General features: G+C 45.5%; 1 protein-coding gene and 1 long non-coding RNA gene across 3 annotated transcripts in view; one reads left to right on the forward strand and one right to left on the reverse strand.

Annotated features, from left to right (window-relative positions):
* The window catches only part of LOC130362628 (uncharacterized), a 101879-nt gene that overhangs the window by 39903 nt on the left and 38115 nt on the right, over positions 1-23861 (forward strand). Inside the window, exon 3 of the long non-coding RNA XR_008891496.1 lies at positions 3677-3825. This is a non-coding gene — a long non-coding RNA (uncharacterized LOC130362628). The remainder of the gene's footprint in view (positions 1-3676; positions 3826-23861) is intronic.
* The window catches only part of LOC130362626 (interferon-induced, double-stranded RNA-activated protein kinase-like), a 97931-nt gene that overhangs the window by 29956 nt on the left and 44114 nt on the right, over positions 1-23861 (reverse strand). For both annotated transcript variants that reach the window (XM_056567426.1, XM_056567427.1), the window contains exons 10-16: positions 19194-19329; positions 8739-8794; positions 5417-5489; positions 3897-4006; positions 3206-3341; positions 1538-1593; positions 216-288 (exon numbers count right to left, since the gene is read on the reverse strand). In XM_056567426.1, the coding sequence (XP_056423401.1) occupies positions 216-288; positions 1538-1593; positions 3206-3341; positions 3897-4006; positions 5417-5489; positions 8739-8794; positions 19194-19329 (640 nt within the window). The remainder of the gene's footprint in view (positions 1-215; positions 289-1537; positions 1594-3205; positions 3342-3896; positions 4007-5416; positions 5490-8738; positions 8795-19193; positions 19330-23861) is intronic.

Consider the following 23861-nt stretch of genomic DNA (forward strand, 5'->3'; position numbering starts at 1 on the left):
GCCGATTTTGCTGCATGAATGCTGCGGATCCACAGCAAAATCGACAAGTGTAGATTAAAATGCACAGATTTTTTTTTTTTACTTACATATTCACATCTATACCTGCTGTAGCAAAGCCTTACTATGTGAAAGTACCCTAAATGTGTATATTACAGTACAGTAGTTACTTACAGAGCACTGGAAATGTGAAATGAGGGACCAGTAAAGTTTATTACCTCAGAATTAGAGGTAGTACTTCTATGCAGTCCGCTTTCTGATGATGGCTTAAAAGGGTCACTGTTCATATGACTGCAAGAAAATATACACAAATAGCATTAAAGGGTTTGCAATTGTACAATATAAGTTTAAAGGACTGACTGTAGCTTTTGTAAACTGTAGAAGGGGTTGTGTTCTGTGTACTGTACTGTACAAACGTCCATAGCAATCTATATGGACACAGTGCATAAACAGAGAAAAAGTGCACAAGTACATATGGATAAAGGCTTCTCAGAAAATGTTTCTAACATATTGGAATGTTGGGTAAAGATCACTGTGAATGGAACAGCATAAGACAACAATGACTTGTGTTCATATATGTAAGCAGATGTACAGTACAAGTACTTCAGTTCACTACTGCACATGCATTAGAAACTCACAGGAAATTCTACATCATTATAAGTCTTTATTTCAACCCATACTACTGAATCTCACAATTATGGCGCTGATATCCGCCATTAACCCCTCAGCTGCGTGATCAATACTAATCACTGTATCTGTGGGCGTTCTAATGGATGATCGGATCGCCCGTGGCATGGCTGCGGTGATCTGATCATCTAAGATGTCAGACAGGGGTCTCCTCACCTGCTTCAGCTGTCATCACGGGGTCTCTTCTCTGGTCTGCATTTCCAACAGACAATAGAATTAGATTGTCGATAAAACTGATCAGTGCTATGAATATGCATAGCACTGTTCAGTATCTGCAATCTAAGGATTGCTAAAAAATATAAACAGTGTAGAATTTTTTTTTCAAAAGCCCCGCTCTCAATAAAAATTGAAATGGCCCCTTTTTCCCCATTTTACCCCAAAAAGAGTAAAAACAAATATTAATAAACATTTGGTATCGGTGCATGCTTAAATGTCCAAACTTTCAAAATAAAATGTTAATGATCCTGTAAGGTGAACAGCGTAAACGTTAAAAAAAAAAGTGACAAAATTGCATTTTTTTTCCACATTCCATTAAAAAAAAAATGTAATAAGAAGTGATTAAAAAGTCATATATATGCAAAAGGGGTACCGATAAAAACTACAGATCAAAGCGCAAAAAATTTGCCTTGAAACAGCCCCATACACGGAGAAATTTGAAAGGTATAGGTCAAAATAGGGCGATTTTAAACATACTTATTTAAAGGAGTAGTCTCATGAAATAAAATTAACCCCTATCCGAGCGCTTGGACAAACGTCCCCCCCCCCCCCCGCGATCTCCTGTATGGTGCTCCAGCTACCCCCACCCAAAGTGAGGGCCGCCATACTCCCTCCATATATCTACAAAATTTCTCACCTTGAGGCCGAAGAATGTCTTGTCTCTGATTCATCTATAAATACTTTTGTCAAGTCCTAAAAGCAAATTAAAACACTGTTAAAAGCCAAATACCATTGTCTCTTTTGATGTGGTGAAGCTGTCCATAGCAGAAAAACACCTCAAAAGCATAATGTTTACACCTCTATGTTTGATGATAATGATGAGGTCCTGGAGTCATAGGCATCATTCCTCCTCCAAACACAATGAATTGAGTTGAAAGAACTCGATTTTGGTCACATCTGACCACAACACTTTCACTCAGTTCTCCTCTAAATCATTCAGATGTTCATTGGCAAAATTCAGACGGGCCTATGCATGTATTTTTTTTTTTTTTTTTTAAACAGGGACACCTTGTTGGCAGAATTTAAGTCCTTCATGGCTTAGTGTGTTACAAATTGTTTTCTTGGTGACTGTAGTCCCAGTTGCCTTGAGATCATTGGCAAGATACTCCTGTGAAGTTCTCATCTGATTCCTCACCGCTCTCATGATGAGGCCTTGACAATGGGGCTTGTCAGTTATTTAGCGTTTCTTGCATTTGCAAATAATCGCTCCAGCTGTTGTAACCTTCTCACCAAGCTGCTTGGCAATGGTCTATTAGTCCATTCCAGCCTTGTGTAGGTCTACAATCTTGTCCCTGACATCTTTGGACAGCTCTTTGGTCTTCGCCATGGTGGAGAGTTTGGAATCTCATTGATTGATTACTTCTGTGAAAATGTATCTTTTATACAGGTAAAAGGCTGAGATAAGGAGCACTCCCTTTAAGAGAGTGCTTCTAATCTCAGCTAGTAATCTGTATAAAGACACCTGGGAGCCAGAAATCTTGTTGATTGATAGGAGAACAAAAATATTTATTTCACTGGGAAAAATGCAAATCGATTCATAACATATTTATACAGTAATGTGTTTTTCTGGATTGTTTTATTGTTAATCTGTCTATTAATATCAAATCATTGGGGGTCTGACACTAAAGTGAATATGACGAGCTACAATACCAGGTACAGGTAAAAAAGGTTTAACAGTGTACCTGGTAGGGAGTGAAGAGGCTACAGCACTGGCACAAGCGCAGTGGTGCATACATTCAGCTTATCTTCAAGGGTACAAGGAGTCAGACCACCATTGACCTGATATTGATGGCCTTTGCTAGAGATAGGGTATCAACGAAAGTACAGCACTTGGGTATCTTTGGTGCTCCCATAGACAATGCGTAATGCTAGTGCCATCTACCGCTTCATGCAGTTGGGAGAGCCAGGGCCTTGTTCTGGAGATCAAAAGGGGTCCCAGTACAGTACAGATCAGATGCTTTTCCCCTATTCTGTGGTGTTGGGATAAGATTTATTTTTGTTTTTTTTGCTTGGATTACCCCTTTTAAATGTTCTTCTAATTGTGGTTTGTAAGTGACAAGATTACCAATGGGAATTTGCATTAACTTGCAACGACCAGTAAGTTATATGGGGTAATATTTACATAAGACTTTTTTGCAATTTCATCATTTTTTGAAGTCTCCTGTAAATATACTTTGCATTGAGGTAAGTTTACCATGTGGAAAATCTGTCAACAGATCAAACAAACATCTGTGCTGTTGGAAATGTTTTGGCCCTGTATGCATTGTATCAAAATGCTCAACCAATATAAAGAAGCCCATCTTACCGGAATATCCTGAGGAAACTCTCCTTTGAGTTCTTTCAGTGCAAGAAGTGCAGCCTCTTTTTTTGCCTGTTTCTTTGTTTTTCTCATACTACTTTCTGGAAAGTATCTTGTTCCAATCTTTACTTTGCATGACATCCTGTATATTCACGTTGTTAGAATATGGGAAAAAATATTATTTACTCTAAGATGTTAAAGATACAGATGAGAGAACTAGAGTTTTGTCACAGTCATTTGAATCAAGTTATTTACAATTAATTACAAAGTTTGTCAGAAATACAGAGCCACAGTGTTATATCAGATGGGAAAATAGATTGTTACAAATCTTGTAAGACTATCATTAATTAATGCAAAGCACCCATACACTTTGCAAAAATATATATTTCTCTAGAGCTTAAATTACAGTTTACAGAACACATCAGGAAGACCAGCATCACCAAAGAGGTCCTAATTTTCCCATTAAATATGTCTCAGCAGCCAGCCTGACGAAGCGCCTAACGGCACGATACGGACGGTGGCCTGGCGTCTGAGCTCCCCTTGAAGTCATCCGCCGCCCCCCTGCTAGGACCAAACAGGTCCCGTGTACGGATGTGGCCGAAGTAACCTGCCTTCCACCTCACACGGTGAGCGCTCCGCTATCTGCCTTTCTAAGTGAATATGTTTCCCATTAAATAATTAGCATCAATTTACTTACTGCAGATTATGAGATGGTCCACTCCGCCCACTATCCTCAAATTCAGGTAGCAATTTCTTTTTCTGACAGAAAAGATTGAGTAATGCCACAGGGTCCTGCCAATACTGGCACTGTGAACAACAATAAAAGTGTCAATTATGTAATCAGTTTTAAATATTGGCATTTGTACAGCATGCCAGATTTTCAATTGTATGGATTTCTTACATGCAATTCTTGCGTTTCATATACTTGTATGCATTATTCAGACCATAACAGTATTTCCTGACTAGCAGACATGCACTAATAGAAAGCTCTCTTTTTAGCTACAACATCAAAAATAAGGCAAAATAATAACACATAGAAAAGAATTTATAGTAGAAAATACCTATAATGAGCTTATCTGAATATTACTGGGATATCATCTTGGCAAAACATTAACCTTTCTAATATACTTTATAAACAGATTTAATTTCCTTTTTATAGAAAAGTTATGGCTTATAAAAATCATGTTCAAGCTGTCTTTGTCCAAGCTGAAGAACAGGCATGGTCAAAGTCCAGTAAGTGAGGGTGGGCTAGCACTCCTCTGCACTCTTTCCTGTCTGATAGTACTCTTCTGTGCTCTCTCCTGATAGTACTCCTCTGTGCTCTCTCCTGATAGTACTCCTCTGTGCTCTCTCTTGTCTGATAGGACTCATCTGTGCTCTCTCCTGTCTGATAGGACTCCTCTGTGCTCTCTCCTGTCTGATAGGACTCCTCTGTGCTCTCTTCTATCTGATAGGACTCCTCTGTGCTCTCTCCTGTCTGATAGGACTCCTCTGTGCTCTCTCCTGTCTGAAAGGACTCCTCTGTGCTCTCTCCTGTCTGATAGGACTCCTCTGTGCTCTCTCCTGTCTGATAGGACTCCTCTGTGCTCTCTCCTGTCTGATAGTACTCCTCTGTGCTCTCTCCTGTCTGATAGAACTCCTCTGTGCTCTCTCTTAGTTCAGCGAAGACTTTGGTATGCATCATAGGAAAAATAGGCATTTAAATATTAGTATTTATGTTAGTAGCATATATCTGTGGTGATAGGTTACTAGTGATGTCACCTGGTCACTGGTGTTCTCTGGGTAACAATACAATCATATGACTTAAACATGTGACATAATCATGTGACTAACAATACAGGTCCTTTACTCTTTCATGTGAAAACTTTCCCTTTATGGTAGTTGCAACAGGATTAGTGTCCAGTTGTAGTGACATTTTTACATTTTTTTCGTACTCTGTAAAGAACACTTCTGGCCAGACTTCTCTGGAAAGTAGATAGGTATACATGGGTCCCACTTGTTTCTGTCAGTTTTGATTGCATTGCTGGACATCGTCTGATTTCAATGGTAAATAAGCATGATTAAAATGCACACTTTTTTTTTTATTACATATTCACAGCTATACCTGCTGTAGCAAAGCCTTACTATGTGAAAGTACCCTAAATGTGTATATTACAGTACAGTAGTTACTTACAGAGCACTGGAAATGTGAAATGAGGGACCAGTAAAGTTTATTACCTCAGAATTAGAGGTTGTACTGCTATGCAGTCCGCTTTCTGATGATGGCTTAATATGGTCACTGTTCATATGACTGTAAGAAAATATACACAAATAGCATTAAAGAGTTTACAATTATACAATACAATACAAGTTAAAGGGGTTCTCCGGTGCTTAGACATCTTATCCCCTATGCAAAGGATAGGGGATAAGATGCCTGATCGCGGGAGTCCCGCCGCTGGGGACCCCCGTGATCTTGCATGCGGCACCCCGTTTGTAATCAGTCCCCGGAGTGTGTTCGCTCCGGGTCTGATTACCGGCGACCACAGGGCCGGCGACGTGTGACGTCACGCCTCCGCCCCCGTGTGACGTCACGCTCTGCCCCTTAATGCAAGCCTACGGGAGGGGGCGTGACAGCCATCACGCCCCCTTCCATAGGCTTGCATTGAGGGGCGGAGCGTGACATCACACGGGGCGAAGGCGTGACGTCACACGCCACCGGCCCTGTGGTCGCCGGTAATCAGACCCGGAGTGAACACGCTCCGGGGACTGATAACAAACGGGGTGCCGCGTGCAAGATCACGGGGGTCCCCAGCGGCGGGACTTCCGCGATCAGGCATCTTATCCCCTATCCTTTGGATAGGGGATAAGATGTCTTAGCACCGGAGAACCCCTTTAAAAGGACTGACTGTAGCTTTTGTAAACAGTAGATAAACGTCCATAGCAATCTGTATGGACACAATGCATAAACAGAAAAAGTGCACAAGTACATATGGATAAAGGCTTCTCAGAAAATGTTTCTAACATATTGGAATGTTGGGTAAAGATCATTGTGAATGGAACAGCATAAGACAACAATGACTTGTGCTCTTATATGTAAACAGCAGGGGCGGACAAATCACATGTGCAGCATGTTCAGCTGCACAGGGGCCCGCCACTACACATGGGCCCTCAGGCACTGGCCAAGGGCCCCCTTGAGAGAGAGGTGCAGCTGCTCCTGCTCTGGTATCATTAGGGAGACAGGTAGTAGCGCAGTAATGAAGGTATCTGATTCATGGCTCCGCCCCCAGCACAGGAAGAGGACGGAGGCAGAGAGCTGACAGGCCTCCCAGGAGCACAGCGGCTATGAGGGGAAGTTATATCCCCTGTCCTGCCTCTCTTCTCACTAGCAGTATACCTGGGGCTGGGGGGTAGCAGCCCAGTGGGGTCACTTTCCCTGCTCCGGGGTCCACAGGTCACCTACAATTCACATTACAAGAACAATTTTTGGGAAAAATTCCGGCAAAAATGGCGCGGTTTTACCACGATTTTTTGAAATTGCGGTAAAACTGCGCCATTTTTGCCACAATTTTTCAAAAAATTGTTCTTGTAATGTGACCTGTAGGTGACCTGTGGACCCCGGAGGAGGGAAAGTGACCCCACTGGGGCCACAACATGTGGACACACTGCTTGTTTATTTATCATTAATCCATTAAGGCAGTGTTTCCCAACCAGGGAGCCTCCAGCTGTTGCAAAACTACAACTTCCGGACAGCTAAAGACTGTCCGGGCATGCTGGGTGTTGTAGTTTTGCAATAGCTGGAGGCACACTGGTTGGTAAACACTGAGATAGATTGACTGGGCATAGATCAGTGTTTTCCTACCATGGTGCCTCCAGCTGTTGCAAAACTACAGTCCAGGCATGCTGGGAGTTGTAGTTTTGCAACAGCTGGAGACACCCTGGTTGGAAAACACTATCTACCTATCGATCTATTCATCCCACAGGGTGCCTCCAGCTCCAGCAAAACTACAACTCCCAGCATACCTCAACAGCCAAAGGCCCAGGAGTTGTAGTTTTTTAGTTTTGCAACATCTGGAGGCACCCTGGTTGGTAAAAAGATATCCATGTCCTATCTGTCATTTATCTATCATCTATCTATCTACTGTATCTATCTTATATCTATCTATCATCTATCCATCTAATATCTATCTATCCCATATCTATCTATCTATCTCACATCTATCTATCTATCTATCTATCTATCTATCTATCTATCTAACTATCCATCCATCTCATATCTATCTATCTTTCTATCTATCTTTCTATCCATCCATCCATCTATCCATCTATCTATCTATCGTATCTATCTAATATCTATCTATCTCATATCTATCTATCATCTATCTAATATCTTTCTATCTATCTCATATCTATCTATCTATCTATCTATCTATCTTCTATCTCATATCTATCTCTCCATCCATCTCATATCCAACTCATATCTGTCTATCTATCTATCTATCTCATATCTCATATTTATCTCCTACCTGAACGATTGATGTATGGGGGGGCCCAGGCACGTTCTTTGCACAGGGGCCCTATGCTGTCTGTGTCCGCCCCTGGTAAGCAGATGTACAGTACAAGTACTTCACTTCACTACTGCACATTGCACATGCATTAGAAACTGCAATTCTACATCATTCTAAGTCTTTATTTCAACCCATAGTACTGAATATAACAATTATGGCACTGATGTCCGCCATTAACCCCTCAGATTCCGTGATCAATACTAATCACGGTATCTACGGGCGTTCTAATGGATGATCTGATCGCCCGCGGCACGGCTGCGGGGATCCGATCATCCAAGATGTCGGACAGAGGTCTCCTCACCTGCTTCGGCCGTCATCACGGGGTCTTTTTCTCTGGTCTGCATTCCAGCAGACCATAGAATTAGATTGCTGATAATACTGATCAGTGCAATGCATATGCATAGCACTGTTAGTATAAGAATTGCTAAAAAATAGTCCCCTATGGAGACATAAACAGTGTAGAAAAAAAATGTGAAAAAGCCCCTTCCCCAATAAAAATTTAAATGGCCCCATTTTACCCCAAAAAACGTTTAAAAAAAATAAAATTAAGAAACATATTTGGTATCAGTGCATGCTTAAATGTCCGTTGTATCAAAATAAAATGTTAATAATTCCGTACGGTGAACAGCGCAAACGTAAAAAAAAGTGACAAAATTGATGCTTTTTTGGTCACATCCGCTTAAAAAAAATTAATTAAAAGCTATTAAAAAGTCACACATATGCAAAAGGGGTACCGATAAAAACCACAGATCATTGCGCAAAAAATGAGCCCTGATACAGCCCCGTATACAGAAAAATGAGAATGCGATAGGTCAAAACAGGGCAATTTTAAACGTACCTATTTTGCAAAAAAAGGTTAAAGGAGTAGTCACATGGAATAAAACTAATCCCCTAATAGGGGATACGTTTTAGATCACGGGGAAGGGGGGAGGGTTGCTGTCCGAGCGCTGCAGCTCTCCCCTGGAGCGGCACGTCACGCCCCCTCCAATTCTCACCTTGAGACCGAAGAATGTCTTGTCTCTGCTTCATCTGTGAAAACTTCTGTCAAGTCCTAAAACCAAATTAACACACTGTTAAAAGCAAAATACCATAGCAGAAAAACATCTCCAAAGCATAATGTTTACACCTCTGTTTGATAGCAATGATGGTGTTCCTGGGGTCATAGGCATCATTCCTCCTCCTCCAAACACAGTTAATTGAGTTGAAAGAGCTCGATTTTGGTCACATCTGACCACAACATTTTCACTCAGTTCTCCTCTAAATCATTCAGATGTTCATTGGCAAACTTCAGACGGGCCTATGCATGTACTTTTTTTGAGCAGGGAGACCTTGTGGGCACTGCAGAATTTAAGTCCTTCATGGTGTAGTGTGTTACAAATTGTTTTCTTGGTGACTATAGTCCCAGCTGCCTTGAGATCATTGGCAAGATACTCCTGTGTAGTTCTCATCTGATTCCTCACTGCTCTCATGATCATTGAAACTCTACGAGGTGAGATTTTGCATGGAAACCTTGAAAATGGGGCTTGTCAGTTATTTAGCGTTTCTTGCATTCGCAAATAATCACTCCAGCTGTTGTAACTTTCTTACCAAGCTGCTTGGCAATGGTCTAGTAGTCCATTCCAGCCTTGTGTAGGTCTACACTCTTGTCCCTGACATCTTTGGACAGCTCTTTGGTCTTGGTCATGGTGGAGAGTTTGTAATCTGACTGATTACTTCTGTGAAAAAGTATCTTTTATACTGGTAAAAAAGCTGAGATAAGGAACACTCCCTTTAAGAAAGTGCTTCTAATCTCAGCTAGTTATCTGTATAAAGACACCTGGGAGGCAGAAATCTTGTTGATTGATAGGAGAAAAAATATTTATTTCACTGGGAAAAAATGCAAATCGATTCATAGCTTATTTGAGATGTGTTTTTCTGGACTGTTGGAGGTCTGACACTGAAGTGAATGGGACAAGCTACAATACCGGGTACGGGTACGAATGGTTAACAGTGTACCTGGTAGGAAGTGAAGAGGCTACAGCATTGACACAAGCATAGTAGTGCCTTCAATCAGCTAATCTGCAAGGATACTAGGAGTCAAACCACCACTGACCTGATATTATTATTATTATTTTTTTTAAACTTTGTTTATTGAATTTTACATATTTTATAAGTAGCGAGAAACACAAAATGCAAATAAGTAAATGCAATATAGACAGGCACAGGTGGGTAACGCAGTACCCAGGGTGCCTCAACACAATACTATCATCCAGTAGACATATCATTGCACAGAGCTTAGCAAACCCAAACCCCCCTTTCCACCCCCCTGTCCCCCCACACGCACTCAAGCCTCGACTGATAACAAGCACAACAACACTAGACAACATCAAAGGGTAAAAACACAAGGGGGGGAACGACTAAGAAGGACAAATCATAAATAAGAAAAAATAGAAAAGTAGAAAGAAAAGGCGTAGATGAGACTAATCTGAGGAGGAGCATGGTAGACCCACGAGGACACCCATAACGAAATCATCGACCTAGACATTTAGCCTACATCCTCTGAGAGGCGGAGAGGGCCCAGAGTGAGGCCATACAATACCACTCCGTGTGACGGAAGGGCAGGACAAACGCCTCAATTTGCGATCTGTCAAAATGGGCAGCCATGAAAGTGCACCATTTGGCAAAAAAAACTTTTTGCATTACGTTCCCTGTGTCTCTCCGTTTCCAACCTGTCAAGCTCCATAAAAATTTTTAGTTCTGTCATCACGTCCGACAAAGTCGGCATGCGCAAGTGGATCCACTCTCTGAGAATAACTCGTTTAGCCACCAGTAAAATCACATGGATAAAGCGTGGCACATTACGTAAGCCTGCCGTCTCGGCAGTCTCGGGATCAACAGATTGGAACAGGAGACCCTTCGGGCTCATAGGGATTCTAAGTTTCCAGAAGCGGGCAACATAATTCACTTGGTCAGTCCAATAGGACTGTGAGGAAGGGCAGCTCCATATCCCATGAAAAAAATCAGTACCAGGGCTGGAGCACTTGGGGCACGCAGTAATTCTGTCGGGACATGAGGTAGTGGTCGGGAGATTGAAGCCCAGGTAGCCATAATGCATCAACTTGAAATAGGTCTCCCTCCAACGCTCACTGATAACATTTGTCCATCCTCCTAAGATTTTCGACCGCAAGTCATCGTCCGTAACTATGGATTCCCATTTTCTAAACACCCCCGTTCGAGAGATCCTCAGAAAATAAGTGTTAAGGCATGTATACAGGTGTGAAAGAGATAGCTTACGAACTTGTGTACCTACCAGGTCCTCAAAAGGTGAGGGAGACACTTCCGAAGTGGAATCGCAAAGTTTGAAGGTGATATAATATTCGAGGGAAAGTTATTTTCCCCCAAGTGACAACGACCTAAGAGCGAGAGGGGGACGTGAGACCAACGGTGCAGTTCATCCATTATTGTCTTTAGAAGGGGCGGATAATTAAGGGTGTACAAAGAAGAGGGAAGCTTACCAATTTTAATCCCTAGATATGTAATGTGCGATTTTATAATGGCAGCTGGGACACCCACAGCGGTCCAGAAAGAGGCTGATCTGGGCGGGCCCAGAGGGAGGGCTTCACTTTTCAGAGGATTAATCTTGTAGCCAGAGAATTGGCCAAAGTGTTCTAGGGTGGACATTAAAGGGCCATAGTGATCCCTTGGGTTTGCCATAAAGATCAGTACGTCATCCGCGAAGAGAGTCAGCTTGACCTCTGTACATTGGATCCTGACCCCCTGGAATAGAGCAGAGTCCTCCAGGTAATGCGCCAGAGGTTCAAGAGCCAAATTAAAGAGGAGAGGGGAGAGAGGACAGCCCTGCCTCGTTCCTTTATGGAGCGAGAAAGGTCGGGAGAGAAAACCTGAGGTGTGAACCCGGGCTTGAGGGGAGGAGTACAGCCCTCCTAGAAAGGTAGGAAAGGAACCCGTGATCCCCATCTTATCCATCACCATCCCCAGCCAGTCCCATCGAACATTATCGAAAGCCTTTTCAGCGTCGAGAGCTAAAAGCAAGGGCGTTTCCCCCGGCTGAGGACGGTGATGGACTCTGTCCAGAACAGTAAGCACCTTACGTATGTTGGAAACAGCCGACCTATTCGGACAAAACCAACTTGCGAGGGACCTATGAGCGAAGGGAGAAAGGCACTGAGGCGGTCCGCCAATATTTTAATCGCCAGCTTGAGGTCCTGGTTAATGAGCGAAATAGGTCGGTATGAGTGAGGTTGAAGCGGGTCTTTGTTTGGCTTCCGTAGCAATTTTATGGTGGCCACATTGGTATGCAGGGGCAGGGAACCAGTATGTAACAAATGATTAAAGTAGTGCGTCAATGGAGTCGCCACGTTGTCCCTCGGAATTTTAAAGAATTCCCCCGTGAACCCATCTGGTCCCGGGGCCTTTCCATTATGTAGATTTTTGATTGCCTGTGTCACTTCAGCCTCAGAAAAGTCTGCATTTAGGGCCGAGCATTGATCAGCAGTTAATGACGGTAGATGTAGCGTCCCCAAGAACGCCCCACCTTGGGACATATCGGCCGTGGAACCGGAGTAAAGTGATTGGTAGAAATCCCGGAATATGTTGTTAATCTGTTTCGGGTAAGAATGAACTGCTCGCTGACCATCACGCAATGAAGGGAAGCGCTGAGGGGGCCGTCTGCCCTTAGCCAGGCGTGCAAGGAGGCGGCCGGACTTGTTGCCAAACCGGAAGAGTTCGGCCTTAAATTTGGAAAAAGATGCCATACATCGGCGCTCCGACCACAAGACAAAAGTGGCCTTGGCCTCCTTCCACGTCTGCAACGTCATGGCTGTGGGAGGTGCAACGTAGCTAGTATAGGCCTCTCTTAAAGTCCTACTCGATTCCTGAAAGTGGTGGAGGGACTTCTTTTTAACAGTAGACATGAACGCTATCAACCTACCTCTAAGCACAGATTTCGCCGACTCCCAATACAGGCGGGCATCATGAACACGGGTAGAATTGTCCCAGGAGAACTCCATCCACCAACTCCGCAGGGAATCAATTAAGTTGCCGTCTTTGATCATGTACGCTGGGAATCTCCACTGATAATCACTCCCCTTCGGATAAGTGTCGATCAGGGAGAGGGAAATGGGGGAATGGTCAGAAATGACCATGTCATGCATGTCCACACTGTCCAGCCGAGAGAGAAGCTCGGGCGAGGTGAGGAAATAGTCTATGTGTGACCATGAGGAATGACTATGCGAGTAGTGGGTAAAGTCCCTGCTGTCGGGATGCGGCAGCCTCCAGGGATCCCGTAGCCCAGACGTGTCCAAGAACACAGAAAAGGTTCTATCACTTTGTCTAATCTGGGAGCGGTCTGCCACACCTCCTCTACAGTCCTCAGCTAGGGAAGAAACTGCATTCATGTCCCCTCCCACTATTTTGTTGGAGATGGGGTCACAAAGAACACAAGTCTCGATATCGTTAAAGTAATCCTTGTTATCTCCATTAGGAGCATAGCAGTTATAGATACTATAGTCATGCCCTTCGTGTCTCACGTGAACCCAGTCCCAACGTCCGTTGTCGGCTGTCGCCCTGTTAACCACTAAACCGCCGAAGCTTCTACTAACAAGAGTAAGTACTCCTGCCTTGTTCCCTACCACTGGGGCCCCAATCACTTCTCCCACCCACAACCTCTGCATACGAACCAGATCCTGAGCGGAGAGATGTGTTTCCTGCAGCAAGGCCACGTCCAGCCGCAGTCGTTTAAGATGTCGGAGGATTTGGGTTCGCTTATTAGGCGAACGTAAGCCCTTGACATTCCACGAGGCCAGTCTCATCTTGAAGGTGTCCCGAGGAAAAGAGACCTAGAGAAAGATAGAGAGAGAGAAAGAAGGAGAGAAAAAAAAAACACACCACACACACAAAAGGTAAGGTAAGCGGGTAGGAAGGGTACCAGGGGGAACAAATAGGACGAGGCACTCACTCAAACACTGCTCGCGCTGCTCACTGGCAGTAGGCAAGCTAATTAGGGTAAGTAGGTGAATCCCAACCAAGAGGAAGAGGGGATGCACCCAAGTACCGAGCACAGCGACAAGTAAACCTGAAGACACGTGTACTATGGCAACACAATTTATGCCTAACACTGTGTTTGGAACTTCCTTTTTTCTACCCCTACTAGAGAACCCCCATCCCCCGGCCATAGTAAACAGTAATCGAGCGGAACAACAGCCCCAGGCAATACCGCCCCCCCCATAGAGCATCAAAGAGAAGCGTAACAACAGTGCAGTACCATAAGGAGACCCCTGAGAATCCGGTGCAAAGTAATGTAAAATTAAGGACCCAAGTGGCTAACAAGTAGAGGGCAACCATGTTTAAACCCAACCAGGAACTACCCCACCCAACTCCACAGCGTCTTTGTCCCCCCCATTTATAACAGATGAGGATGTCCAGAGAAGGCCCAAAATACACATCAGGAGCACGAGGCAATACTTTGTGCATCTAATAAGGGTCAGGCAGTAAGACCAAACCAATAAGTCACTCCACTCTCCGGGCGCCCCCTCCACTCTCCTGGCTGCCGGACTGTGGAAAACTGAAGAAGTCCCATCATCATGATAGATCTGGAGAGTGGCCGGGTATTGAAGTTGGAACTTCAGCTTCCGCTGGAACTGCTCCGTGCACACTTTACTAAATTCGCGCCTGCGATTCGCCACAGGCACCGAAAAGTCTTCAAAAAGAAGCACCCGACATCCACTAAGCAGCAGTGGAGAGTTGCGCTTTCTGAATGCGCGTAATAGAGCTTGGCGGTTGTTGTAATCCAGGAGTTTAAAGATAACCTGGCACGGTCTGTTACGTAGATTCGCCGGCGAGGAGGGCAGAAGCTGTTCTTGTGGTCCACAGTCCGGACCCAATCGGTGGGCTCTTTCGACTCTGCAATAATAGTCCAGGCCCAAAGCCTCCGAAAGTTCCACCTCGCATAACCTTTGTAGATCCATAGGCTTAATCCGCTCTGAAAGCCCCACTAGTCTCAAATTGTTGCACCTGGAGCGATTCTCCAGGTCGTCCAGCTTAGCCCATAAAGCGGCATTTTCCTTTTGCAGTTCAGTGATATCATCGGAGTGAGAAAGAAAGTTCTGGCGCAGAGAATGAACATCAGTTTGGACGGTCACCACTCTTGCGGTAGTATCCGCCAATTCAGTGCGCAATTGTTGGAAAGAAGCCTGCAGCGATGTTTCCAGGGAACTTTGAATACTGGGCATAATCCTGGCTGTGACTTCAGCTGCCAGTTGTTTAAAGTCCAATACTGATGGTGAGACCAATGGTGGGAAAGCTGGGGCGATAGAGGGGTGAGGTAGCAAGCCCGCTCCAAGGGAATCAAAGTCCAAGTCCTGGGGAGAAGCAGGAAGTGTGATCTCCCCTATACCACTGGACTGCAGTATGGCAGGGGTTAAGTCCCAAGGAGGTGAGTCCTGGGGGAGAATCACTGACAGGGACCTGGCATTGGGCAGGAGGAGCAGGTGGCTGTGCAGCGTGGACATCAACCCCCCGCCCGTCAGACATACCGTGGCGCAGCTGACAGTCCGCGCTGCGATCCTTCAGCTGCGCTATCGCAGCACACGTGGAGTGTAAGCCGGTGATCACAACCGCGAGGACACCGCTGGTAGAAACAGGCGGCTGAGCAAGAGGAGCCGGTCCTCGGGCGGAGGGCTTGCTTCCCTCCAGTCTCTCAAAATCAGTGCAGCACAGTGTGACAGCCCGGCAGCGATCCTTGTGGATCGCGGCCGTTGCCATTTTGGGAGCGGAGGCCATCTGGTGGGAGAGGAGCAGGGCCGATTGCTTCTGGGTGCTGCGGAGGAGATAACGCTCCATGCAGACCTCGGAGCATGCAGGGAGGTAAGGAGAGTCCCCTGGGGTGCCGTGGGGCCACACCGCCGTTATAATGTGCAGGTCGGGGCCGGGAGACGCGGGGAGCTCTTTCAGCCGTGTCTAGCCAGGGCAGCGCCGGGACCGGAAGTCAACCACTGACCTTATATTAATGGCCTTTGCTAGGAAAAGGGTATCAACGAAAGTACAGCACTTGGGTATCTTTGGTGCTCCCATAGGCAATGCATAAAGCGTGTGCCATGTACCGCTTCATGCTGTTTGGAGAGCAGTGGCGTAGCGAACAGAATGCGGGCCACACCGGGTGACACCATGCCGCTCTCAGCAGCCCCCCTCCCCCTCCGCTGCGTTTGGCTGTGTCCATGCTACAGCCCCCCTCCGTCTTCAGCTGCGTCCGCTCCCGTATGACCGCCGCCAGCAGCAATGTCTGATGAGGGACGTCGCGTAAGAGACGTTACTCTGCAGACCCGCGCAGGAGGACGTCAGTGACGTCACTCCTCAGGCCGCCGCCGGCGCAGGCCAGGTGATTGTCTGTGTGTGTGTTTCTGTGTGTGTGTCTGTCTGTGTGTGTCGGGGGGGGGGGGGGGGAGAGACTATGCTACCTAATGTGGGGAACCTGCTACCTAATGTGGGGAAACTATCTTGCCTGATGTGGGGAACCTATGTTACCTATTGTGGGGAAACTGCTACCTGATGTGGGGAAACTGCTTCCTGATGTGGGGAACCTGCTACCTAATGTGAGGAACTGCTACCTAATATTGGGAGCCTAAAAATACAAAGCAAAAGGTGCTCCCTGTGGAGGATCACACATGCTAATGCTGGACAGGGACGGGGAAACAGGTGGTCTCTTACCCGCTCTGGTTGTGTACCGACATACACAACAAAAATGGTCAGCGCGTGTAGAAAGAAGGATTATTATGTTCGTCTGCAGCCTTCCCATAAAAGCTTATATAATCCAGTGAACTTCGTAAAGCGTAGGGATTCTCAGGCGCTGAAAGGAACAAAAGAGGCTTCAGGTAGGAGGATTCAGGTATAAAAAGCTTTATTCAGCCAAGATGAAACGCGTTTCACTGCGCAAGCACAGCTTGCTCAGGCAAGGAAGCTGCGCTTGCGCAGTGAAACGTGTTTCACCTTGGCTGAATAAAGCTTTTTATACCTGAATCCTCCTACCTGAAGCCTCTTTTGTTCCTGTCAGCACCTGAGAATCCCTACTCTTTACGAAGTTCACTGGATTATACAACCTAATATTGGGAGCCTGCTTCCTAATGTACAGAACCTGCTACCTAATGTGGGGAAACCTCATCATCCACAAGCAACACCCCCCCCCAGCAGTAGCACCCACATCATCCAACAGCAACACCAACAACCCCCCTCCCCCCATCCCGTGGTAATAGCATCAGCTAACGGATGCTGAAGGGTGCTACTGCTATTCTGGTATTGTATTCAGAGGGTGCACTGTATGGCAAGGTTATATTCAGAGGGCGCAGTGTGTGGTAGTATATTCAGAGGGTACAGTGTGTGGGGGTAGTATTATATTCAGAGAGTGCAGTGTATGATAGTATTGTATTCAGAATGTACAGTGTATGGTAGTATTCGGAGGGTACAGTGTGTGGTAGTATTATATTCAGAGGGTACAGTGTGTCATAATATCAGTGGGTACAGTGTGTGGTAGTATATTCAGAGGGTACAGTGTGTCATAGCATTATATTCAGTGGGTACAGTGTGTGGTAGTATTATATTCAGTGGGTACGGTGTGTGACAGTATTATATTTAGAGGGTACAGTATGTGGCAGATTTATATTCAGAGGGTACAGTATGTGGCAGATTTATATTCAGAGGGTACGGTGTGTAGAAGGTTTATATTCAATGAGTGCAGTGTATAGTAGTGTTATATTTAGAGGATACAGTGTCGGACAGGTTTATAATTATAATTGTTTTCATATAGAGGATCAGAATCCGCTGACATAGTGAGGAGCCAATGCCATCTGGGCATCACATTCTGCAGAGAGAAGATTTAGCTGGAAGAAGTCATGGTGGTATGTTCCATCTGAATTAGATGAGGAAAGACTATAGAGAAGACGTCACCTACAGTCACTGATATTATTGTATATTCTCCTCGTTATGTCCTATCAGAGCTGTAGTCACTTGTAAGTTCTACAGTTATGATGAGTGAAACTACAACTTCGCGCATTACCTTACCGCTGCTTAAAGGGGTACTCTACTGGAAAACATTTTCTTTTAATCAACTGGTGCCAGAAAGTTAAAGGGATTATCCACCATAAGGTGATTTTAGTACGTACCTGTCAGACAGTAATGGACATGCTTAGGAAGGATCTGCACTTGTCTTGGGGCTAAATGGCTATGTTGTGAGTCCACCATAACATTGTGGCTAGCTTTTTGTGAACTGGTATTTCCCGTTTGAGTTTTTCTATTTTGCCTACAAATCCCATAATTCCGTTTTCCTCCCTCCGACACATCAGCCACCCCATCCATTGAAACATAAATGAGCTGCATCCATTAAAAAAAATCTGTGGTTTACAATCATGGTGCCTAGAGCTGTTGCATTAGTTGCAGATTGATTTCTCTCCCACCAAGCGATCGCTCCACCCATTGAAGCAGACAGGCTCCCTGTCATCAGCTGACTAGTGAGACAACAGTCATTTTGTAAACTGTTTAATATTATAATATAAATAATATAATAAATATTGGGGTGAAAATAACATAAGAATTGTGAGAAAACCGTCACACACAGGTACAGACACTATATTATGAACTACACTAACTTTACAGCTCCTGTAGCATAGTCAAATAAAAAATAAAAAAAAATCCTGGAATACCTCTTTAAACAGATTTGTAAATTACTTCTGTTTAAAATCTTAATCCTTCCAGTACTTATCAGCTGCTGTATGCTCCACGGGAAGTTCTTTTCTTTTTTAATTTACTTTCTATCTGACCACAGTGCTCTCTGCTGACACCTCTGTACATTTTAGGAGCTGTCCATAGGAGCAAATCCCCATAGCAAACCTCTCATTCTCTGGACTGTCCGGACATGGACAGAGGTGTCAGCAGAGAGCACTGTGGTCAGACAGAAAGGAAATTCATAAAGAAAAGAACTTCCTATGGAGCATATAACAGCTGATAAGTACTGAAAGGATTAAAATAGAAGTAGTTTACAAATCTGTTTAACTTTCTGGCACCAGTTGATTTAAAAGAAAATGTTCTCCATAGCAACGCCACTGTTGTAGAGCCAGGGCCCTCTTCTGGAGATCAGAAGGGGTCCCTTGTTCTTTTCATTGGTGTTTGTAAGTGACAAGATTACCAATGGGAATTTGGATAAACTTGCAATGACCAGTAGGAGTAGTTGGCTTGTGTGTAAAAAATCTAAGTTATATGGGGGTAATATCTACATGAGACTTTTTTGCAATTTCATCCTTTTTTGTAGCCATTTTCATATAAACAGAAAAGTCTCCTATAAATATACTTTGCATTGAGGCAAGTTTACCAGGTGGAAAATCTGTCAACAGATCAAACAAACATCTGTGCTGTTGGAAATGCTTTGGCCTTGTAGGGCTCAACCAATATAAAGAAGCCCATCTTACCGGAATATCCTGAGGAAACTCTCCTTTGAGCTCTTTCAGTGCAAGAAATGCAGCCTCTTTTTTTGCCTGTTTCTTTGTTTTTCTCATACTACTTTCTGGAAAGTATCTTGTTCCAATCTTTACTTTGCATGACATCCTGTATATTCACGTTGTTAGAATATGAAAAAAAATATTATTTACTCTAAGATGTTAAAGATACAGATGAGAGAACTAGAGTTTTGTCTGATGTGGGTGGTGCTTAGGAAAAATTGGAGTGGTTTGCATAAAAGGGGACGGGGCTTAAATGCACCAAAATTGTGCAAACAAGTGCACCATAATCTAAGCAAAACTAAAGATGATTCAAATTATAACTGGACAATCTAAAGATGCACCAAATTTTTAAATAGATTTTAAATACATTTGTAGAATGTTCAGTCTAAAGTAAGTATTAGTCCTGTTTTTATTTATCCCCCCCCCCCCCCCCCCCAGTAGCTATAGGATGTATTATTATTTATTATCATCATCATGTCAGGAAAAACTTCAGCACTTATAATTGTAGTGGAAAAAATGGCAAAAAAAAATGCCTTTCTTGCATTTTACGTCAGCAAATGAGCAATACAATGATACAGCTGCCTTTCACAGTTATTTGAATCAAGTTATTTACAATGAATTACAAAGTGTACCTAAAACAACAACTAGGACCTCTTTGGTGATGCTGGTCTTCCTGTGTTCTGTATACTGGAGTTTCAGCTCTAGAGAAATATATATTTTTTGCAAAGTGTGCAGAAATCCTGACTTCTTACCAACATGACATCACACATCACACAGGTGATTTACACCAAACCTATTCAGAGATTAATACAGAAAAAAGGGTTGTGGGAACTCAACATGGATCAAGAAAATATCCCAACCGAGGATACTGTGTTACACACTACCCCAGTGGTCGGCAAGCTGCGGCTCGCGAGCCACATGCGGCTCTTGACACACTTTAATGCGGCTCTTGCAGTGCGGTAGGGCCGCGGTGGCCGCCCATGCACACTGGTAACATACAAGGGCCTGATACTAGTATCAGGCCCTTGTATGCAGAGCAGCAGCGGCCGCATAGTGCAGACCACTGCTGTATACTAAAAACCAGGGTGCCTCCAGCTGTTGTGAAACTACAACTCCCAGCATGCCCGGACTGGCAAAGGCTGTCCGGGCATCCTGGTAGTTGTTTCACAACAGCTGGAGGCCCCCTGGTTTTTAGTATACAGTATTAGTTTTTACCTGCTCTGGCCGGCCCCCGCCTGCAGCCGCACACGGGAGCTGGCCCGGGCAGATAATCATAGGTTTTCCTATGCCGGACATCCCTGTGTCCCGAAAAATCTTTTCGGGACATAAGGATGTCCGCCGGTCACTTACCATTCCCCGGCTGGCGCACGTCCTCCTTCGGTCTTCCTGCGATCCTCCGCCTCTCTATGGTTGTACGCACGAGACGTCAGTGACGTCCCATGCGTACAACCATAGAGGCGCAGGAGTACCAGGAGGACCGGAGGAAGACGCGCGCCGGCCGGAGCCTGGTAAGTTACCGGCGGCACGTCATCTTCAGTGTTCCGGTCACCGCTCGTCCGGTCTCGGCACCTACTGTTATGGTCCATAGGCCATAGTAGTAGATGGTGACCCGGGCCGGAGGAGCGGTGACCGGAACACTGTGGGGGGCAGTATACAGACATACAGCCTCCAGCCATACACTGTATATGGCTAGAAGCTGTATGTCTGAGGGGGGAGCTGCCTATCATTGTGGGGGGACTATACTGCCAACTATTGTGGGGGGAGCGGCCTACCATTGTGGGGGAACTATACTGCCAACTATTGTGGGGGGGGGGAGCTGCCTACCATTGTGGGGGAACTATACTGCCAACTATTGTGGGGGGGGGGAGCTGCCTACCATTGTGGGGGAACTATGCTGCCAACTATTGTGGGAGGGAGCTGCCTACCATTGTGGGGGAACTATACTGCCAACTATTGTGGGGGGGAGCTGCCTACTATTGTGGGGGGGGGAGCTGCCTACTATTGTGGGGGAACTTCCTAATATTGTGGTGGGGGGGAAGCTGCCAACTATTGTGGGGGAGCTGCCTACTATTGTGGGGGAGCTGCTGACATAATGTGGGGGAGATGCTGACCTAATGTGGGGGAGCTGCTGACCTAATGTGGGGGAACTGCTGAACTAATGTGGGGGAGCTGTCTACTATTGTGGGGGAACTGCTGACCTAATGTGGGGGAGCTGCTGACCTAATGTGGGAGAACTGCTGACCTAATGTGGGGGAGCTGTCTACTATTGTGGGGGAACCGCTGACCTAATGTGTGGGAGCTGCCTACTATTGTGGGGGAACATGCTGCCTACCTAATGTGGGGGGGGGGGGGGAACTATACTGCCTACCTAATGGGGGGGGGGAACTACAAGGTACCGTACATCACCATAGCAGGGGTAGTTTTATACTGCGAGTATATCCCAAACTCTATATTTTAACTGTGAAAGTTGGGAGTCGTCTTATACGCCTGCATATACGGTATATGTAATGGGCACATGTCAGGGGGCATTATATTTGAGGGGCACATGTCAGGGGGCATAATATGTGGGGGCACATGACGGGGCATTATAAGTGAGGGGCACATGTCAGGGGGGGCATTATATTGTGAGGGGCACAGGACATGGGGTATTATATATAAGGGGCACATGTCAGGGGGGCATTATATGTGAGGGGAACATGTCAGGGGACATTATATGTGGGGGCACATGACAAGACCCCCCCCCCCCCCCCCCTGTCATGTGCCCCTTATATATAATGCCCCCCTGACATGTGCCCCTCACTTATAATGCCCCCTGTCATGAGCCCCTCAATAAAAACAGTGTACCATCCTATGTATTTTCGGTTTGAAAAATGTGGCTCTCAAAATAAATTTCAATCGTGGTTTTGGCGAGATTTGGCTCAGTTGAAAAAAAAAGGTTGCCCACCACTGCACTACCCTATGTGTCAAATAATTATACCTAAAACAACAATACTATACAGTCCTACTAGGTTGAGAATAGAAAAGGAACAAAGGAAATATGCAATAGAATAAGATATACAGTAGAATAAGTCAGATGTGCTCTAAAATTATTTATTGGTTAATAATTATGCTACAGTGTCCTCTGCAGGGCCCTTGTATAGGACATAACAGACAATTTAAATAAAAGCAATAAATATGGCATTAATAAAAAATCGTGAACTTGATTACCGTATTTTTCGCCGTATAAGACGCACTTTTTCTTCCCCAAAACTGGGGGGGAAAAGTTGGTGCGTCTTATACGGCGAATACACCCCTATCGCGGCGGTCCCTGCGGCCATCAACGGCCGGGACCCGCGGCTAATACAGGACATCACCGATCGCGGTGATGCCCTGTATTAACCCTTCAGACGCGGCGATCAAAGCTGACCGCCGCGTCTGAAGGGAAAGTAACACTAACCCGGCTGTTCAGTCGGGCTGTTCGGGACCGCCGCGATTTCACCGTGGCGGTCCCGAACAGCCCGACTGAATAGCCGGGTTAGTGCTTACAGGACACCGGGGGGGGGACCTTACCTGCCTCCTCGGTGTCTTCTCCGTTCAGGGATCCCCTGTATGGCCGGCGCTCTCCTTCCTCGTCATCACGTCGCGTACGTGCGTCGGCGTGCGTTACGACGTGACGGCGGCGACGGAGAGCGCGAATACCCGGCCGGCAGCAGAGACGTTCCGGAGCGACGGGGACACGGCGACAGCGATGGAGCGACTTCTAGGGCAGCGGTGACGGGTCCGGAGCGGCGGGGACACGTGAGTATTACCATCTCCTGCAGTGGTCTTCAATCTGCGGACCTCCAGATGTTGCAAAACTACAACTCCCAGCATGCCCGGACAGCCAACGGCTGTCCGGGCATGCTGGGAGTTGTAGTTTTGCAACATCTGGAGGTCCGCAGGTTGAAGACCACTATTGGGTTCAAAATTTTTATTTTTTTAAATTTTGCCCCTAAAAATTGGGTGCGTCTTATACACCGGTGCGTCCTATAGGACGAAAAATACGGTAAATAGCAAACAACTAGTTCATGTTCCCCAAAAAGGTAAGCAATTACTTATAGTATTAGCAATGTCTCTTTGATGGGTCACGCTGTAGATACACACTCTTGTATCTCGCTGTAGTGTAATTATATTAAAGTCAATATGCAGCGCTGCAGGTGCACTCTTTTTGTCCCACACTATAGTGTGATTGCGCTATAAGTTAATAGGTTTATATTAAGTAGCAGAGTTTACTAGAGATGTCGTGACCGTGTGTCTGATGGTCCGTCTCTGATGTTGATGGCTCGGGAGGCGCTGAGCCGTAAGTCTATTGCTGGGAACAACTGGTATATAGCAGGGTAAGTGCGCTCTGCAGCGCTGTAGCCCCCCTGTTTGCAGCCCACTCTGCCCTGGCGGCACAGGGCTAGTTTGAATGTTAAGTCACTCCCTACCACTCCTGGCAGCAAGCATTTCAGACTCATGCTGGAGTCCTAAACACTACGAGCTGCCAGTCTGCTTTGTTCACAAAGGAGAACACTCAGAGCTGCCAGCCTGCTTTGTTCACAGCCTGTTTGGCTGTGAACAAAGCATACTGGCAGCTCTGAGTGTTTAGGACTCCAGCATGAGTCAGAAATGCTTGCT

The sequence above is a fragment of the Hyla sarda genome, chromosome 3 (genome assembly GCF_029499605.1).
Source record: "Hyla sarda isolate aHylSar1 chromosome 3, aHylSar1.hap1, whole genome shotgun sequence".
Lineage (NCBI taxonomy): Eukaryota > Metazoa > Chordata > Amphibia > Anura > Hylidae > Hyla > Hyla sarda.